Raw genomic sequence first — 17,963 nt, 5'->3', positions numbered from 1 at the left:
AACACGGTTCTGAGAAAAAAGTTGGGACCATGGATACAAACGAATGAAAATAAATGAAGCAACTGGATGACATATCATTGCGCCAAATCACTAAATCGACATAGTTCTCGCGAGCGAGTCAACAAAAAGGTTGACTCTCAATCCAAACTTGCATTTTGAGCACAGACACCATGGCTAATCACCGAATGCAATGTAACCCGAGATTGATTTGATGCCTTGTCACTCCAGTCTCTTTTTTCTTCATTAAATTGCATACGGTACTTTGTCTTATTTCCTCTGGTGTTTTGATTTTCAAATACCTAAAGGCTGCTCATTCCCTCATTCCTATCTTGCTCTAGTTGGGGCATAGATTTCTTTTGACTCTGACAAATATGGCTTGCACCACATCATGGAGCCTTCTTCTTACTTGCGAGTGTAAAAAGTTCGGTTTTTTGCAACAAGTGCGGTACACCGAAGAAATTTCCTGTGTAACTTTATACCCATTCGTTTACACAACCTTTGGTAAACTATTCCGACCAACCGCCCTATATTTCAAGTCAGCATTTAACGTTCGATAGTTTGATAGAGCAGTAAATTAGATGAGGCTAGGCTAGGCCGGACCCTCCGAGATCGATGCGACACTGTTGACTTGCCATGTCAAGTGGTCCAAGTGGTCGATAAGCTAAGTACTCACTCAAATCAGGGGCATCAAAAATAAGAAACTGATTGCACTCGAGAATATGATTACAGTAGAATGGTCTTTAGGAGTGGCAACGTATATTCAATATGAACAAGACCAACCCCACAACTCGCTTAAATGACCTGTTCACCCGGATTTCCTAAAAAGGGATGATGTATTGAGAACCTTGGATCGATTCTTCCTGAAATGGAACGACTTTTTTGTTTCCGGGGCCATCTTTTTTTAACTCTTCATAATTTCTGTTCGCCAATGTTTTTTATATCTTTCCTATCTTTCTCTCTCTTTGGCTTTTCTCTGTCACTGTTTTCTTTCTTCATTTTTCTCTTTCTGCTCCCATCGCCCTTCAGCGACCTCGCTTCCTTTCCATTCCTTTCTCTTCTTTCTTCCATTCCCATTCGTGTACCTTTTGAGGTTATTTCATCTCGTATCCTTCTTAGGTCTCGAATTGTACCATCTGTTTACCATTGACTTCATCCCTGTTGCAAAAAATACCCCCCCGCACATTGGATTCTCCTTTTCTTTTTTTTCTTCATCAGTTTCTTTTGCATTTTCAAATCAGCTAATTATCTTCATCCGTGCAATTTGATTTGTTGTTTTCGTTAATCTTTTCTTTCCTCATTGGTGGTTGTTGTTCTTTGCCAAACGAAAAATCCGAGAAAAAGAAAAAAAAACGCCATCGCCTCCTATTTCGTGGAATTGTGTTGTATTATTTTTGGGGATAGTGCATTTCAGAAAGAAAAAAAGAAAAAAAAAACTTACCGGATCAACCTGAAAACAAAAAACAAGCATCAACGTCGATTTTCTGCACTACGACATGAAGGATGGCTTCCGATCTGTATCGATTGAACCCTTTGAAACCTATCTCGATTTTCTGGGTCCGGCCACTACCGCCGACGCCAATTCATTTCTCGTGTTGAAAGGCGAAGCGCGATTATCCTTGTGCAAGTCAGTCAAAATCCGAAGCATGGTCGTCAAATTCAAAGGTTACAGTACCGTGTGTTTGCAACACCATCGACCCGTCGTCAAAGTGAGCACGCCACTGTTGCCAAAATTGAAACGATGTCTTTACGGCAAGACCACCCTTTCCGCAGGCAACCATACCATCCCCTGGGATATCGATATACCCAATATTTATCCACGGAGTCTATTGACCAAACGCGCCGCCATCCATTACAAAGTTGAATTATCCATCTCGTACGGACTGAACAAAACCATGGCGGCCGACTATCCCATTGTCCTGTGCCGGCATCTGCTCCCTTCCATCGAAATGGCGCCCTTGATAGAAACACGTGTTTACGAAAGCACGCTCCCTGCAAAATTTCACTACGAAGTGCAAGTCCCTCAGATCGTATGCTTGGAACAACAGATACTGCCAATGTGCATCAAATACTTGTGTTTTGCGAATCAGAAGCCCGTTCGAAGCATCCGCACTCAGTTAATACAGACGGAACTATACAGGTAGGGTTATACTAAACTCAGTTTTTGATCCCATCCACCTTTTTCAGGAAGGTTGTATTTAATTTAAAAAAATTTAAATTTCTAATTTCTGGGGCGGGAAAGTAAAGGTGCCATTCCATTTCCAAATCCTTAGCAGATCTGCAGCACGGTCCCAGGCCCATTCCCGACACCAGCGGGCACAACTACGCTCAGTACATCAAACGATCCGCTCCAGCCATGATTGCTACTGTCGATAACCACGTCTCGGCATGGAAACAACCTCTGGTGTTACGACTTCCTCTGAATCAGTACCTGTCTGTCGGCATCGAATCCCCGCTCGTGGCTCTTTACCATCAGCTGGAAGTAACCTTCCAATTTGAGCACAAGTTTGAAAACATTAAAGCCAAGATACCCGTCATGCTGGCCTCGGTCCCTCTGTCTCAACGAGGCAATCTTAACCTTGCGAACCTTCCTGCATCCTCCTATCCATTTGAAATGGCATCCCACATACGACCCTTGACCGTCGAGCCTGAATCGCGATCCTCCAAAGGCCAGCAATGGAGCGAAACCACGGCTTCCCAGATGGTCGCCTTCAACCCGCCACCTGCCCAGAAACACAATCAGCAGAGGCGCAGCTCGGCTCTGAAAATCAGCGTGTCCAATATTGATCTTCCTTTCTCGGAGCGATCAGCGCTGTCCGACAGCGAGACCAAATCTCTAAAAAAATTTGCTTCTGCTTTTGATTTGGGAGCCGTCCAGTCGGGAGAAGCATCATCCTTCAAGAACCGTCTACGAAGGAAAATTCCCCCGCCCATCGATACCGAACTTGCCAACGGGGGTCGATCGCATGTCGCGGCGTTACTGCAAATGAAACATGCCAGAACGCAAAAGGAACCCGTTGCCTCGACGACTTCCCAAGTGACCATGGTCGCCGGTCCTCACAGCAAGCTTGCAGAGTCATCTATACCCACGAACCAGAATGTCACCCATGCTTCCCAAACCGAACATCATCACGAAGCCTTTGAAACTACATCCTTCCAATCCGAAGCATCTCTATCAAGTCATAATGCACCGAGTCTCACAACTTCTCACACTTATTCCACCCTCAACATCAGTCGACAAACACTGCTACAGCAGCAGGCCCATCAGCCCCGTTCGTCTTCGTTGGATATCCATGGTTTGGAGAACTATGGACTTGTCACCGAGGTTCAGATACCAAAGGAGAGTCTGCCTGACATGATACCTCCTGGTATCTTTATCGAATCGCCCGTGGGGCCAATGTCCCCTTCCATTGCAACCGTCGCGTCATCCACCGTACTTTCTCCGCATACCGTGTCAACGCTTCAAGCGCGTCTGGAACGACAAACATCACTATCCACTAATCCTCGGTTCAACTCGCCTTCGCGTTCGCTTCATGAAGACGCGACCGTCAAGCACTACCTGCATGCCAAGCTTCCTCCCCTGCCTGTCCATGATGCTTCCAAGCGCATGACGCGACTTTATTTGGATGACAGTGATGACGAATTGGATGGAAAGGAGGGCGTTCCCGAACCACCACTGCCTGCTCCTCCGGCATACGACACCGACATGCTGCCCCGACTTTCATTTGGCGCGTCACTGGGAATAGCTTTAGGTTTGGACGTGTGAGCAATTATATAATTCATAGTGTGAGCAGAAAAAGACACGAATGAAGAGAGCAGGAGAAAAAATAAAATAAAATAAAAAGTAAGATTTGTATTCCATTGTGGGGTTTTCAAAGCGGGGTATCAGAGATAATCGGCATGTGAAAAATAAAATGTGCGCTGACTGTGCATCGAACGACTTGTTACGCTTTTTCCTTAACTTTCCTTACTTTTGTCTTTATATATTCGTACGCATTTTGGAATCGGATCATGCTGCGTTCACCGTCTCAACCTCCCATACCTGAATGGAAAAATGACTGGAAACAAATTCAGCCTGCATTACGCAAAATTCGGCGGTCCATGGCATCGCTACCAACCTCGTCTCTCAAAGTCATGCGAGTTAGTCAGCTGGATTCCGACATTCTCGATTTTGAACTCTTTGACATTCTCAAACAACAACTCTGGAATGCGTTGGAACTTTTCAAGGTAACCAATGCCAACATATAGTAATTTTTCCCTCAATGTGCTCACCTTATACTCTGCCATGGCTGTGTTCTGTTATGTTCATCAGCCCACATTTAAAGAATCGCTCGAGCCCGAACTACTCGCCATCCTCAATTTTGTCCTCTTCAAACTCTCGGTTTATGATTCTTCGGCGACCTATGGCGCACAGTTGCAAAACTTGAAGTATCGCAACGAATGGAAGCATGGGGGTGCATGTAAGTCCAATAAAAAAGATTATTTTACTCTGCAGTCCATGGTTACTCAACGTCAATGAACATAGTGGAATCCATTGCTACGGATGCTCCTTTGACAAAGACACAAAAGATTATTTATGGTGTATTGACGGTTGGGGGACAGTATGCTTGGACAAGACTCAATCGATTGGTTACTATACGTGGCTGGGGTGAGCTCGACGAGGTAAGACCATCGCCGACAGATTAAACAACAATGAGGCAACAATACCAACCGCCCTGACCCTAGACGGATATGCGTTACAAGTTTTATCGATTGCTACAAGCCGGTGAAAAGTACTGGAAGGCATTCTCACTGCTGAATTTCCTCGTGTTCCTTTACAACGGAAAGTAAGTCGTCGTGTTAAGCGTCAGAAGCAAGAAGAGCAAAGTGAGACTGATTAAGTCACGATCTTGTCTAGATATCGCACATTGATTGATCGCATTCTCGCTATGCGTTTGGTCTATGCAAAGAAATCATTGAATCGCCAAGTCAGTTTTGAATTCCTGAATCGACAGATGGTGTGGCACGCATTTACGGTAGGCTGTCGTGGATAAATATTGTGGTTATGATGACTCGATAAGGCATGCTGATGGATAGTTGCTAGGAATTTCTGCTTTTCTTGGTTCCGTTAATCAATGTGGAGAAACTGAAACTCAAATTAACACGGATGCTGCTACCAAAATCCTACCTGATTTCCTCCAAGGGATACGATCAATTGCCTGTGAATCAATGCGCCATTTGCCATGATGCCAGCTCCGGTGATGCGAATACCTCTGCTCCAATTGGCCAAGTGCAAGATTACACTGTGCACAACCCGTACGAGACCAATTGTAGCCATCAATACTGCTACTACTGTATACAAAGCAAGCTTTCCATCTTTGGCGACGAGTGGCCGTGTTTGCGGTGCGGCGAAAAAGTACACAGCATTCACAAAGTGATTGAAAAGGTGGACGACAATGACGATCTTGTCAAAAGCATACCCGACACCGAGACTTCATCAATCCAGGAGAAAGATGAAGATGCTACCAAGGCTTAGTCCCATGATTCTCTCTTCGATTTGTCGACTGAATTATTCTTGTAGAGTTTTTAATACGATTGCTTTTACGCTCGGGAAGTGTAAAAGAACGAAATAGGAAGGCATGGGGAAAGCTAGAGTTATGTACAATATATCGATGTAATGAAAGAATAAAGAGAGGATACAAGCGGGAAAAAAAATCAGAGGATTGATGAGGTATCATTGGGACGCGGTACTGCCACCAGCAACAGGCATGGGCGCCGGGGTGGATGATGCCGCACCACCGGCGGTGGTGGTGGTGGTTGTTCCTTCTTCCAAGGGATCCATTTCCTTTTCGTCAAACAACTGCTTGGCACGTCGAATATCTTCACTCATATACAACAGCTCCTCCACACGAGCCAGCTTTTTCGCATCTTTACGTAGCACGAATTTGAAATCTTCCACTCGAACTTTACCTCGGTTTTCTGCCACCCTAGCCGCTTTCTGACACTGTCCAACGGATACACCGCTTTTAAAAACACTGGACGGCATTTATCAAAAGCACTAAGCCCATTCACTTACCATGTCCGTGATGTAGTCCATGACCAAATCATCCATTACAGCAATAGAATCCGAAGCTGGATTAGCCACATCGCCAAAACCGTACATGAGTAACTTGACTACACACACACGGTCATGTGAATAAAGTGTGGGCTTTTCTTTCGTTTTCCAGGCGATTGACTTACGATCCTTGGCAAACATGCCCTTGCGGACGGTTTTCCTTCGCCCGGGTCCTGTGCCAGGCTCTCGCGGTTCTTTGACTTCCTTGATTTCTTTGGCCTCGCTCATACTAGTTCAACCCTCAACCCTCAACTCACTCTTGTCGAATGAATCTTTTTTTATTGGCAAAATCGTGCAAGTCGACTGTGACTGCTAGTCGAGATTCATCCGTATTAGGCAACCGTCACCCTGACTTTCCTGATGGGCGCGCTGAATTTTTCATTGTCACCAGTCGTCTTGGCCGATCCGTGCCATTCATGCCACGAAGTAAACTCAACGCATTTGCCGTCGTACCCATAGGTCGTGGCCGTCTTGGTCTCGCCAAGCAGGCGATCACTCACGATGTGGAACTTTTGCTCACGACGTTTGTCGCAGTAAGTTGACGGGGCGATAAGCAATGGGATCTATTCATCCTAACTTGAATGACAGGAATCCACACATAACTTCAGGTCGTTTGGCAAAGTGTGGAAAGAACTCAACTTTGGCTATATTCACTTTGCATGCTTGGAAAAAGAGAATCGCACTGTGTTTATGCATACAATTTACGATGCTGTACTTGAATATCTGACGAGCGATAACGAGCTGTTCAGGATAGCAACGATCTTCGCTCTCTATTCTTTGTATTTCTCGCAGCCCGTTGCCTATGAACGAATCCGTATTCGAGTCGATAATGGTAAGCTGGGTCTGTTTCTTTGTCATGGAAGGTTTAATTCGATTATTGACAATCGGATCTGCAGCTTTGTGGATAGAACTACACAATTATTTCATGACATGTGCGAGGCAAAAGGAAAATTGGTCGGTAGCGGTGCTTTTCAAGCGCTTGAAAGATGAAGGCGCATTTTGCTTGGTGGCGATCCGCCAGTTGGAGACGCCCAGTTACTTTTTACAACTCGAATCAAAGCAGGCTTCAGAGTAAGGCGCAAAACGGGCGATTGGATTGAGGGAGCTGTTTCAAATTGGCTGACGCATGGTATTAGTGTTCTTGAAGAATTTCAGGAAATTAAGCGAAATCGGTTCCGGCAAGATATTGTAAGTGGATAAGCATTCACGTAGGACGGACAGTGATTGATCAATGAAGTTTAGTCGACCCCATGTTCCAATGCCGTATCTTCTCGGTTTGAAGAGCTTGCAAAACAGTACCAACAAGCGAAAAATCTAGCTTGTGCCACCCCTCAGGCAACCGTCGCTACGCAACAATGGTTAAAAACGAGTCTGAATGTCGAAGAGACCAATCCACGATTACTACGTAACGTATTTCTTAACAATTCCCTCGCCACCGATGAAACCGAATTCCCGAACGAACTGAAAAAAGCCAATCATGACATATGGACAGCAAGGGTCAAACGCTTACGGCAACAATGATACATTTTTCCGTTTGCCCACCTTTAGCATCCATCATTATTTCTTCCATGATTGTAGATACCACTCATGCTGCTGCTCATTTATTTTGCATTGTACCAACGACATTCCTCGGCATTACCCTGTATACCGACATAGATATGTATTGATTTTTTCATATCACAGTAAATACGACTGTTATTTATTCAGTCTCACGGACTCATTTGACAAAGGTTATTGAAGCAAAATGGGTAACCATTTCAGGCCCTTGCTTGAAAGTCGTGGTGTGGGGTTTAGAAAGAAAAAAAATGGCAAGTTGGCCAACACGACAAATAAATGTTTTGATTGAAAGAATAAACAGGTCGCCTTCTTACAGACTATCTTGACTCAGAATCTGGCGAGTTTGCAAAAGGCAACAACGGATGATAAGATACTCTATTCATGAAAGAGCAATGATCTTCGTGTATTCTGTTTTGAATTAGAAAGTAACATTCTCCGGTTTTATTGGATGTTGAATGGTGCTGCTGTGTTTTTTTGTTATATAAAGCAAGATGGATGAGGGCAATTATCACTGTTGCTTTTTCCACACGCATTGAGGCCGCAAATGGCAAAGCTATCAAATACATTTCAAAGACCGCCATTTCGAGTGAGCAGTCACGGCAGCGTCGCTCTATAGCTCAAAGAATTGTTGCTTCTTGTAATCGTGCACGATCCGGGACTTGTTCACTGCGTCATGTTTCGAAAGACCACCCTCCCGCTCCATGCAGCGCCCAGTGAAGCTTATGGATCAGCTTCGAGTAAAGGTCGCAACTTGACCTTGGACGATATTCAGTCCGATTCTATCGCCAAAATCACGAACAAGGCCTATGGCGGCAAAACAATCAAATGGGATGCCAAGGTCGTCGAAACCATTGTCGACCAAGAATTAGTACCATCCAACTACGAACCCAAGAAATTAATGCTACTCGAATTTACCCAATATCTGGAAAAAGTATGTCTCTTCCAGCAGATATAGTGACGATCTAGACAGTTCCTAAAGTGATGCCTTTATATAGTATTTGTGGCCTTACTTTGACGGCGAAAAATCCACCTTGAATCACGTCGTCTCCATCTGTTTAATGGTGAACGAGAAGTTCCGTCAGCGAGTCGCTCCTTTCGGTAAGCAACCGTGCATTTGCCAACATCATCAGCGTTAGGATACTCAACCTCTTTTTACTTACAACGATATAATCACAGACGCGTTTCGATCGGATACGGCCAAGTTTTCAGCATTTTTTGCTCGTGTGATTCGGTTGGCTGTGGGAGAAGAAGCAGAGCAGCTGCCACTGATGGTCAAACGCTTCATTATTTTGTTTTTGATTCACTGTTTTCAAAGTTTGGCCAACCCGATGGTGCGTACAGAATGTCAAAAGTAAGTTGCTGGACATGACGGTGGACCGAAGAAATGAGTTAGATATTGAACAAAATTGCGATGAAATAGATTGGTTTCCATCGCAATCTGGCACAACTTCGGTCAGGCAGCGAGAAGGGAAGACATCTTGTCAGAATACGTCCCTTTGCGAAAATTATGGAATTCAAGCAACAAGAAATTTGCTGCTGCAGGTAAGAAAAAAAAATGTGACAGCATAACACGCCCAATTGATGGTTTTCCGTGCTGGGAGAGACTAATGCCGATTTTGCTGTCGTTAGATGACGATACCAAGGGAAAATTGATCTTTGAACGCAATTGGCTCAGTGCCCTGCTGCGAGAATTTATTGGTGTCGTGTATCAGATTCCCGAATCAGGCGATGGTAAGCATGGAAGAGGATTCGCATAACAGGATATACATTGACCATCTTTTTGGGAACAATAGCTGAGGAGGAATTGATCCGATACTGCGAACGGTTGGTCGAGTTGATCATTGATTTGGAGACACAGTTACCTACCCGACGCTTTTTCAATACATTGTTGGACGATCACCAAATCGTGGTCCTCTGCCGATTAGCACCACTGATGAAGCGTGAAGACAAGGATGTGGATTTGCTCAAACAGCTGTTGGAAACTTTGGGTTTCTATGCCAAATTCGAAATCAACGATCAAACCGGCTTAGCATTGACAGACTTAGATATGACGGAAGCTCGCAACGCACAGTTGATTAAATTGCAGGTAATGATATTCATTCAGGGAAAAAAAAACCAACGCATCTTCCCATCGATGCTAATGTCATGCATGCTTCTCTGTTCAACTTTGTAGACGACTACTTTCCGCCAATTCAGAGATACATTTCCCGAGTTACCGCTTGCCAATCTGGGTTCCATCGAGCAACGGGAAGATTTGCTTTGGCATTTCGGCCCTGCTTCTGCAGACGATTTAGCTCGTCTTTGTGAAGCGGTTCACATCCGCAGCTCGCCCATTGTCGAATCCGTACTCAATGTCATTGAACAAAAACAATTACTTTTGGAAAGCTTGATTGCGAAATATGAAAAACGCACCAGTCAAATTGAAAAAATCAATGCTTTGCCTTTGTATCCAGACGAGGTATGCGAGAAATCCTGGTCACAGGCAATGGAGACAGATTGTGTTGAATGACTGATGTTTTGGTGATAAAATAGAATACGTTGTTCAACGATTCCTTGGTGCAAACGCAATTCTACACTGGCGATCGACCATTATCTCTGCCCAAACTGAATTTGCAATTCTTGACCATCCACGATTACTTGTTGCGTAACTTTACACTATTTCGCTTGGAGAGCTCATACGAAATTCGCCAAGACATGGAAGATGTAGTCAAACGATTATCGCCTCGTTTGACCTACCCTGATCGTGTGACCGAATTTGCGGGCTGGGCACGTATGGCAGTCCCGATCGAGTCCTTCCAAATTGTAGACGTGGCACGGCCGCATCTTGGTGAGGATAAACCAGCCCATGTTCATGCTGATGTCAGTTTCAACGTGGGTCGATACACCGAAACTCTACGACGAGAGTGGGACAGCATGCGCAAGCACGATGTGCTCTTCCTGTTGACGATTCAGGCTAATGACGATACATCACAGCGATACACTGACGATAAAGATTTCAAAAAGCACTTTGGTATCAAGTATATCCGTGGCTGCGAAATTGTGGATGTGCTCGGCAGTGACGGTCGCGCTATTGACGAAGTGTCGAAACCTACGGTGGACGATCGAGCAAAACGCTGGACCAATTCTATGCGTACTTTCCGTGTGGAATTGGATGCAAATCAGTACAAGATGGATATGACCAACTTTAACAAGAAGAACAAGGAGGATGTCTATCCCACTTTCAATATCCTTGTGCGCCGAAAACCTCAGGAAAACAACTTCAAGGCCGTCCTGGAAACGATTCGTGATTTGATGCAGAGTGACCTCGTGGTCCCTGACTGGTTGCAAAAAGTGTTCTTGGGTTACGGTGACCCTGCCAGTGCCCACTACACGCATATGCCCAACCGTGTTCGTCATCTCAATTTCCGCGATACGTTCCTTGACTATGATCATATTGTCCAGAGTTTCCCCGATAAAAAGGTGCAACCTGCTCCGGACGCTCAGACTCCACTTGAACCGCCTTTCATCATTGATTTCCTTGAAAACGAGGCAGCGGAAGAAAAGCCGAAAAAGAAATCCAAAAAGGCGGCGGCTGAAAAGCAAGCAGCAAGCCCAGAGACATTGCAAGTGTCCTCTTACACGTTACCCAACCAGGGTCCCTATCCTCAAGATGTGCCCAAGCGCAATGCCGTACGGTTCACGCCTGTGCAAGCGGAATCAATTCATTCCGGTATGAACCATGGATTAACCATGGTGGTGGGTCCTCCCGGTACGGGTAAAACCGATGTGGCCGTGCAGACAATTGCCAACCTGTACCACAATTATCCCAATCAGCATACACTTGTGGTGACGCACAGTAATCAAGCCTTGAATCAGATTTTTGAAAAGATGATGGCTTTGGATATCGATCCTCGTCACTTGGTGCGTCTCGGTCACGGTGAAGAGGAACTCAACAGTGAAGTGAGCTTCAGCAAGTACGGACGTGTGGAATCCTTCCTGCAACGGCGCCTTGAACTTCTCCAAGAAGTCACTCGTCTCGCCTACACATTGAACGTCCCTGGCGACCATGGAGCTTCCTGTGAGACGGCCGACTACTTTTTCCGTTACCAGGTGGTCCCGCTGTGGGAATCGTTTCTCCAGCAAGCAGAGTCTGGCTCCCTTGAGGACATCCGTAACAAGTTCCCGTTTGTCTATTTCTTCGCCAATGCCCCTAAACCTGTATTTGCCGAGGATGCCACCACCGAAGAAGCTTTGGAAGCCGCCAGAGGATGTTTCCGTCATTTGGAAAAGTTGTTTACTGAACTTGAAGAGATTCGTGCGTTCGAACTGCTCCGCTCTGGCACTGATCGCGCCAATTACTTGATCACCAAAGAAGCCAAGATTATCGCCATGACATGTACCCATGCTGCTCTCAAGGTAAAAACATCGCCTTTGATGGATTTTTTTTTTGGGTTTTTATTGACATTTCTGTTTCACGTTGATTTTTAAGCGTCGGGAACTTGTTGGATTGAACTTCAAGTATGATAACATTGTGATGGAAGAAGCCGCTCAAATCCTCGAAGTGGAAACGTTTATCCCATTGTTGCTTCAAGAACCTCAGGACGGCGAAAGCCGACTGAAACGCGTTATGCTCATCGGTGACCATCATCAACTGCCTCCGGTGGTGAAGAATATGGCGTTCCAGCAGTATGGCAACATGGAACAGAGCATGTTTACCCGTTTCGTGCGGTTGGGCGTACCCGCCATGCAATTGGACTTGCAGGTAAAAATCGTCAAACAGTTGGTGAACAAAAAAAAAAAAACAGTCGTGTTAATCAGGTGGGCTGGTTTAGGGCCGTGCACGATCATCGATTGCGAAATTATACAGCTGGCGCTACGATCACTTGGGTGATTTGCCCATGATTCAGGGCAACGACGAATATGTCAAAGCAAACCCTGGCTTTACGTACGATTACCAGTTGATCAATGTGGACAAATACCAAGGCGAAGGTGAAACCGAGCCTGTGCCTTACTTTTATCAAAACTTGGGCGAAGCCGAATACATCGTGGCCGTGTACCAGTACATGCGCTTGCTTGGCTATCCGGCGGAAAAGATTTCTATCTTGACGACGTACAATGGACAAAAAGCATTGATCAAGGATGTATTGCAACGCCGCTGTAGCTGGAACCCGTACTTTGGCATGCCAGCTGACGTAACTACGGTAGACCAGTATCAAGGACAGCAGAACGATTGTAAGCATATGGAGTGAAGACGGCGTAACTAGACTGTTACTAACCAATGGGTGTGTCGGCTAGATATTCTGTTATCCTTGGTACGTACGAAATCCGTGGGACACATTCGCGATGTACGACGTTTGATCGTGGCTGTCTCTCGCGCAAGACTGGGTCTCTACATGTTCTGCCGTAAAGAACTGTTCGAAAAGTGTTACGAGTTAAAACCCGTGTTTGATCAATTCCTTCAACGACCAGTCCAGCTGTCTTTGCAACACGATGAAAACTATCCTCCTTCAGCACGCAAGGTAATGATAAAAATTAGTTGCCCCCTAATGTTTTATGCGTTCTTTCAGTAACATTAATCTCTCGTTACTTTTGTAGGTGGATGATTTAGGCGAAGCAACGACGATGGATGATGTAGAAGAAATGGGTAATTTGGTATATAAATTAAGTCAAGAGCAACTGGAAGCTTTCCGTAGCGAAGAAAACCAGGACAACGCAGAAGAACCCGAAACCTCCACCATGGAAACTGATGCATAGTTCTGTCACGCAATAAAATAATTTGTAAAGAGATGATTCATGGAAACTGTTTGCGAATCCATTATTATGTTTTGTTAAATTCAGTCGACAACCACAACGACATGATACACCTCCAGAGGATGCTATCTCGTCTGAATTCTCTTCATGGAAATTACCATTTTTTGTTATGGGTTATCGAAACGGATCATACAGTAAGAACAGCGTGTCCCTCAACTGTGCAGGAATACAAAAACATGATACCAGTGTAGGGCTGGCTAACTGTTCATCCCATCAATTCCAGTCATTCTCACATGGGCTATTTAAAGCACATGTCAAACCGCAAGTTCTCAATTAGCCACCTTTGCAAATCATTCTTGCGTCAAATTCATTGCATAGTCTCTTTTCCTACTTCTTTTCCTCTTGTTTGCTTCCGATTCCCCTTATTTTGTTTTTCCCTGTCTATAGCTATGTAATTTTTGTCGATCACTGGATAACAGAGGAACGAGGAACTGATGAGTTTCGGCACACAATGTGTAGATGGGTTGAGTGGTGTTTTTTATTTTAAGCCGAGGCAGACTTTTGCATGGAGGAAGTGCGACGTCTTTCCAACTTGCGTTCCTTGGTTTCCTTGACACGCTTGGCCAAGAGCTGCTTGTATTCAGCTTCGGCTTCGCGGGAAGCTTCGGCACGTCTGCGCTTGATAGCGATTCTGTGTCTCTTGCGCTGGAGAGTGATGGGGGTGACAAGACGCTGAATCTTGGGTGCCTTGGTGAAGGGCTTCTTGTCGGCGTTCTTGGGCTGGATCTCGCGACGGATAACGTACTTGCGAACATCGTCGTCCTTGGTCAAGTTGAAGAATTTGCGGATCTTGGAAGCACGCTTGGGACCGAGACGCTTGGGAACGGTGGTATCGGTCAAGCCGGGAATGTCCTGTTCACCCTGCTTAACAACGACGAGGGACAAGACGGAAAGATCGGACGAGACGATGCAACCACGGACGGACTTTCTCTTGCGCTCACCGGTGCGGCGAGGACGGTAGCAAGAGTGACCCTTGCTCAACAACAAGCGAACACGGTGGGGCAACAAAACACCCTGCTTCATGGGGAAACCCTGCTTGTCGTTACCACCAGAGATGCGGAAGACGTAGCCCTTGAATTCATCACCAAGGGAGTCACCGGGAACCTCCTGGGCCATACGCTTATCGTAGAAAGCGCGACTAGAAAAAAAACAAAAGAAAAACGACACCGGTCAATGTCACCATGACACTTAACAAAAACTGGGATGCACCAATGTACAAATGGGGGGGGTTTCCCACTTGAACAGATGACTTACAGGCGGCGTTCGTCGTCGATTTCGATCAACTTCTGACAGCCAGTAGCTGGGTTAGCGATGTTCAACTGGAATGGGAAAAATAATTAGTGAGCAAGATTGGGCTGAATGCCATTCATGATGGGGTTTCGAATGGAGGTGAGGGAAAAAAAATATTGACATCCGAATATCCATCCATGGTGATGCTCCAAGGATACGAATGCATCCATCCGTTCTGAGCATGCATCGATCGACGGTGGGTTGAATAGGATGCGTGGGATCTAATGGGAGAATGGCAAGTGTTACGGTACCTTCATGTTGGCGCTGGAAGAGAGGGAATCTGCTTGGACGGATTGGATCCTCTCATACAAAATTCTCGGAGGACAGAAAGGAGCTCTTTCAAATTGCCTAATTTGGATAATCGGACCTTGAATGGGTGCTCCCGCTTGACATAGAATTCCCATCGTTTCATTATATAAGTTGCATGGTCGATTTTTATTTATATATTTGATGAGGAACTGTTGTTAATTTGTAACTGACTATGGGGATTCTTCAGTCATATCAATGAGATCCCAATGGTTTTCTTTCAGTAGGTATTGCTGTAACTGGCGACGCGAGGGGACTTGATAGTCGGGTCGTAAGCTTTTGAGGAAATCGACCATAAGAGGATGCTCCATGGCTTTAAAGGGTATGTCGGCGGCGAATAATGCCCGCGCCAGACGTTCATCGAGTGTTGAGTTACTGGTGACTGGAGAAGATTGCGTGTTAAGCGGGGGATGTGCTGACACTGTCGGCTGAATGCGCATGGGTGCTGACGACGATGAGGCCACGGCTGGTAAAACGTCACGGCCACGGTGAGTGGACACGTTAGAGTTGGGTCTGGGCGAAGGTCGAGTTGTCGAAGAACTTGAGCTTTGTAGCGGTGGTGGTGGTGGCCTTCTAAGTCTGGCTTGCTTTCGACGTATTTCTTCCACCAAGGCTGCTGGAATGTCAGAACATTTGGTCAGCAGATGCTTTTGCAAGCGAGTGATGCCTGCGGCCATCGTCAGGCCGCAGAACCTGCATCGTGATCTTCTGTCTCCTCTATTGGTACTCCTGATAAAATATTGCCATAGATCGCTCTTTGGACGCGGCATGCTAAGTGCATGCTCAAGTTAGGAATGGTGTAAAAAAAAATCTTTTTAGACAGTTGTATTTTTACCTTGATTATGGGTTAAAAGTATTGTTTCGGATTATTTACTTGTTTTTTACCACTTGAGAAGCGTTTTTTGGAGCCCAGCAGTCAAATTACCCATTTTTATAAATCATCCCTCTCGACCAATGAATGAATGAAAACACTTTTCAGATCGTTGGCACGATGCATTAATTTGGTATATCATTGTCCTCTGACGAATAATTTGCCAGTTTTTTTTTTCTTTTTTCCTACTCAAAAATCTCTAAATGTCCAGTGTACAGGTTACACCAAAGGGCGACTCTGTCAAAAAGCCATGAATGGGGAGACTGGGAAGATGTTGGGCCATTCGCGCTCAGAAAAAGGTTGAGAACCCCCTTTTTTTGTTATTTTTCTCTTGAATATAAAGGGAATTGAATACAAAGAAGTGCTACACAAAATTTTGACGAAATGGTTTGTTGGTCATGGAAAAGGAAGTTTGTTGCAAATGGACGGATCAACGAGATTGTTGAGCATCCGGATTCACGGGAGGCATGTTGGGTTGATTTTGTCCCGGAGCAGGAGGTCCATGAGCTTGAGGCGCATTTTGTGACTGATCCATGGGTGCACCTGGTTGACCACCCGCATACGGATGTTGTTGAGCGAATTGCTGAAGTTGTAATTGATACTGCTGGACTTGTTCCGGTGTTAACTGTTTTTATCATTGCAAATACTTTTCCATTAATTATCATCATCATCATCATCCCAATGTTAAACTGAAGCTAACCTGTGATAATTGCGGATAATAAGCTTGATCAATTTGTTGCGCTGGCATCTATAAAAAAGTCCTCCAAAATTAATGAATGCCCACCTTTGACCTAAAATCCCTCGATAGGATGATTTACCTGAGGTGTAGGATATTGCGGCATGCCGTGTTGCTGATAGTAATTGGCGTATGTATTTTGTTCATAAACTGGAGCATTTGGCTAGGTGGGAAGAAACAATTAAAACTTTGGAAAACTGACATTTGACTAACCCAACTGCTGCTTGAATATCTTAAGCTTACCTTGTTGGCTTCCTCCCGAGGGACAATATCGATTAAAAAGTCGCACATATCTGTTTTGGAGATGGCAGTCGCGATATCGGATCGTTGCAGTGTACGTCTTTTATTTTCTTCGGCGTGAACCCTTGAAAACTGTGGTATGAGTGATTGTTCCAACCTGTGCAGCTCTTTTTTTCTCTACTTTTTACACACGTACCACGCTCTCTTTGTCAGCTCGGTAATAAAGATTTCACATCCTTTGGCGAATAAAATGGGCGCTTCAGCACTGATCATCTAACGAAACCAAGGGAACGAAAATACGCGTGTGTATTCAATAAAGAGACGGTTTTTTTCCCACCACCATGTTCATTTCCTTTACCTTGACGTCTTGATCGGTTTTCATGACCTTTTTGATTCTGGCTAATGGGAGAGGATGGTTTTTAAAGTCGGAATCAAAGACTTCGGCTTGTCTGACTTGGTCTTGCCAAAATTTGCCGAGGTCAAAGACAGGATGAGCCGCTCCAGGTGCGGAAGCGGAAGCGGCTGCTGCTGCTGCTGCTGCTGCTGCCGCGGCAACGGCGGCCGCAGTTGCTTGTTGTTGATGAGGTTGGGGTTGTTGGACGATAGGTTGGCCTCCTTGCATGGGTGGCGGCGGATGCATAAACTTTTGGTCTTCTTGTTGATGTGGAATTTGATTGGCCATGTTTGTCGAGAATGGACACGATAAAAAAAAGAAGGCGTACAATAAAAAAAAAATTTACAGAGAAAGCGAGAACCCAAAAAAATAAAAGCTCAGCTAAGAAAAAATAAAAAAAAAATTGAGTCAAAAGTCCTGCAACGTCAGCAAAGAAATATGCCGAGACATAAAAAAAAACGGAAGAAGTTATTTTTTTACGCGTCTTTTTTCAAGAGAAATGAAAAGGAAAGAGTGAAATGGTCGTTGAGTGCAGTGAGAGTTTCCGTGACACGTTCTTTCATTAACACATGGACACTAAAAAAAAAAGAAAGAGTTCAATGGACCTGCGCTCAATGTCAAATGAGTGAAACAAAGCATAAAGGTATGTTACCCCACACGGGAATAATTCTACTCTTGGGGTTTCTCA

At 45.0% G+C, this 17,963-nt stretch overlaps 8 protein-coding genes across 8 annotated transcripts; 4 read left to right on the top strand and 4 right to left on the bottom strand.

Moving 5' to 3' along the window:
- Positions 1 to 1,493: 1,493 nt before the first annotated feature.
- BYT42DRAFT_614550 (uncharacterized protein) lies at positions 1,494 to 3,763 on the top strand (the record flags this gene model as incomplete). The annotated part of the gene is made up of 2 exons (XM_051571868.1): positions 1,494 to 2,137; positions 2,245 to 3,763. The coding sequence occupies 2 exons, from the start codon at positions 1,494 to 1,496 to the stop codon at positions 3,761 to 3,763; spliced, it is 2,163 nt and encodes a 720-aa protein (XP_051423223.1).
- Positions 3,764 to 4,008: 245 nt separating this feature from the next.
- Positions 4,009 to 5,030, top strand: BYT42DRAFT_496856 (Pex12 amino terminal region-domain-containing protein; the record flags this gene model as incomplete). The annotated part of the gene is made up of 5 exons (XM_051564458.1): positions 4,009 to 4,224; positions 4,310 to 4,457; positions 4,523 to 4,659; positions 4,723 to 4,823; positions 4,895 to 5,030. 5 exons carry the CDS (start codon positions 4,009 to 4,011, stop codon positions 5,028 to 5,030), a joined length of 738 nt encoding a protein of 245 aa, XP_051423222.1.
- A 680-nt stretch (positions 5,031 to 5,710) lies between these two features.
- BYT42DRAFT_546519 (transcription initiation factor IID, 18kD subunit-domain-containing protein) lies at positions 5,711 to 6,319 on the bottom strand (the record flags this gene model as incomplete). Its single annotated transcript, XM_051565887.1, has 3 exons — positions 5,711 to 5,980; positions 6,053 to 6,150; positions 6,217 to 6,319. The coding sequence occupies 3 exons, from the start codon at positions 6,317 to 6,319 to the stop codon at positions 5,711 to 5,713; spliced, it is 471 nt and encodes a 156-aa protein (XP_051423221.1).
- An 89-nt stretch (positions 6,320 to 6,408) lies between these two features.
- BYT42DRAFT_572106 (small nuclear RNA activating complex, subunit SNAP43-domain-containing protein) lies at positions 6,409 to 7,960 on the top strand. Its single transcript, XM_051568566.1, has 5 exons — positions 6,409 to 6,624; positions 6,680 to 6,923; positions 6,988 to 7,162; positions 7,228 to 7,279; positions 7,334 to 7,960. The coding sequence occupies exons 1-5, from the start codon at positions 6,508 to 6,510 to the stop codon at positions 7,610 to 7,612; spliced, it is 867 nt and encodes a 288-aa protein (XP_051423220.1). The 5' UTR covers positions 6,409 to 6,507; the 3' UTR covers positions 7,613 to 7,960.
- A 340-nt stretch (positions 7,961 to 8,300) lies between these two features.
- On the top strand, positions 8,301 to 13,243 carry BYT42DRAFT_572105 (aquarius). Its single transcript, XM_051568565.1, has 11 exons — positions 8,301 to 8,579; positions 8,644 to 8,746; positions 8,825 to 8,999; positions 9,069 to 9,190; positions 9,278 to 9,379; positions 9,442 to 9,734; positions 9,822 to 10,106; positions 10,181 to 12,043; positions 12,117 to 12,389; positions 12,460 to 12,859; positions 12,923 to 13,243. Exons 1-11 carry the CDS (start codon positions 8,322 to 8,324, stop codon positions 13,195 to 13,197), a joined length of 4,149 nt encoding a protein of 1,382 aa, XP_051423219.1. The 5' UTR covers positions 8,301 to 8,321; the 3' UTR covers positions 13,198 to 13,243.
- A 678-nt stretch (positions 13,244 to 13,921) lies between these two features.
- Positions 13,922 to 14,867, bottom strand: BYT42DRAFT_572100 (40S ribosomal protein S6-B; the record flags this gene model as incomplete). The annotated part of the gene is made up of 3 exons (XM_051568564.1): positions 13,922 to 14,576; positions 14,693 to 14,757; positions 14,850 to 14,867. The coding sequence occupies 3 exons, from the start codon at positions 14,865 to 14,867 to the stop codon at positions 13,922 to 13,924; spliced, it is 738 nt and encodes a 245-aa protein (XP_051423218.1).
- Positions 14,868 to 15,150: 283 nt separating this feature from the next.
- Positions 15,151 to 15,928, bottom strand: BYT42DRAFT_572098 (uncharacterized protein). Its single transcript, XM_051568563.1, has one exon. It carries the CDS (start codon positions 15,802 to 15,804, stop codon positions 15,208 to 15,210), a length of 597 nt encoding a protein of 198 aa, XP_051423217.1. The 5' UTR covers positions 15,805 to 15,928; the 3' UTR covers positions 15,151 to 15,207.
- Positions 15,929 to 16,057: 129 nt separating this feature from the next.
- On the bottom strand, positions 16,058 to 17,623 carry BYT42DRAFT_572097 (histone-fold-containing protein). The gene is made up of 6 exons (XM_051568562.1): positions 17,240 to 17,623; positions 17,078 to 17,154; positions 16,885 to 17,005; positions 16,724 to 16,804; positions 16,606 to 16,653; positions 16,058 to 16,530 (listed from the first exon to the last, which is right to left on the bottom strand). Exons 1-6 carry the CDS (start codon positions 17,561 to 17,563, stop codon positions 16,336 to 16,338), a joined length of 846 nt encoding a protein of 281 aa, XP_051423216.1. The 5' UTR covers positions 17,564 to 17,623; the 3' UTR covers positions 16,058 to 16,335.
- Between the last annotated feature and the right edge of the window lie 340 nt (positions 17,624 to 17,963).

The sequence above is a fragment of the Radiomyces spectabilis genome (genome assembly GCF_025331425.1).
Source record: "Radiomyces spectabilis strain NRRL 2753 chromosome Unknown BYT42scaffold_7, whole genome shotgun sequence".
Lineage (NCBI taxonomy): Eukaryota > Fungi > Mucoromycota > Mucoromycetes > Mucorales > Radiomycetaceae > Radiomyces > Radiomyces spectabilis.
The sequence above is the reverse complement of the archived record's forward strand: the minus strand, read 5'-3'. Positions and strand labels throughout refer to the sequence as shown.

Bases quoted from the DNA above. Each gene is read 5' to 3' on its own strand.
- BYT42DRAFT_572106 (XM_051568566.1), top strand. From the start codon at position 6,508: ATGCCACGAAGTAAACTCAACGCATTTGCCGTCGTACCCATAGGTCGT. The intron at 6,625-6,679 runs GTAAGTTGACGG...CTTGAATGACAG, and splicing joins TGCTCACGACGTTTGTCGCA to GAATCCACACATAACTTCAG. The intron at 7,163-7,227 runs GTAAGGCGCAAA...GCATGGTATTAG, and splicing joins GAATCAAAGCAGGCTTCAGA to TGTTCTTGAAGAATTTCAGG.
- BYT42DRAFT_572105 (XM_051568565.1), top strand. From the start codon at position 8,322: ATGTTTCGAAAGACCACCCTCCCGCTCCATGCAGCGCCCAGTGAAGCT. The intron at 9,000-9,068 runs GTAAGTTGCTGG...GCGATGAAATAG, and splicing joins GTGCGTACAGAATGTCAAAA to ATTGGTTTCCATCGCAATCT. The intron at 12,390-12,459 runs GTAAAAATCGTC...GGGCTGGTTTAG, and splicing joins CCATGCAATTGGACTTGCAG to GGCCGTGCACGATCATCGAT.
- BYT42DRAFT_572097 (XM_051568562.1), bottom strand. From the start codon at position 17,563: ATGGCCAATCAAATTCCACATCAACAAGAAGACCAAAAGTTTATGCAT. The intron at 17,006-17,077 runs GTACGTGTGTAA...ACAGTTTTCAAG, and splicing joins GAGCTGACAAAGAGAGCGTG to GGTTCACGCCGAAGAAAATA. The intron at 16,654-16,723 runs GTAAATCATCCT...ACTTTTTTATAG, and splicing joins CGCAATATCCTACACCTCAG to ATGCCAGCGCAACAAATTGA.
- BYT42DRAFT_572098 (XM_051568563.1), bottom strand. From the start codon at position 15,804: ATGCCGCGTCCAAAGAGCGATCTATGGCAATATTTTATCAGGAGTACC.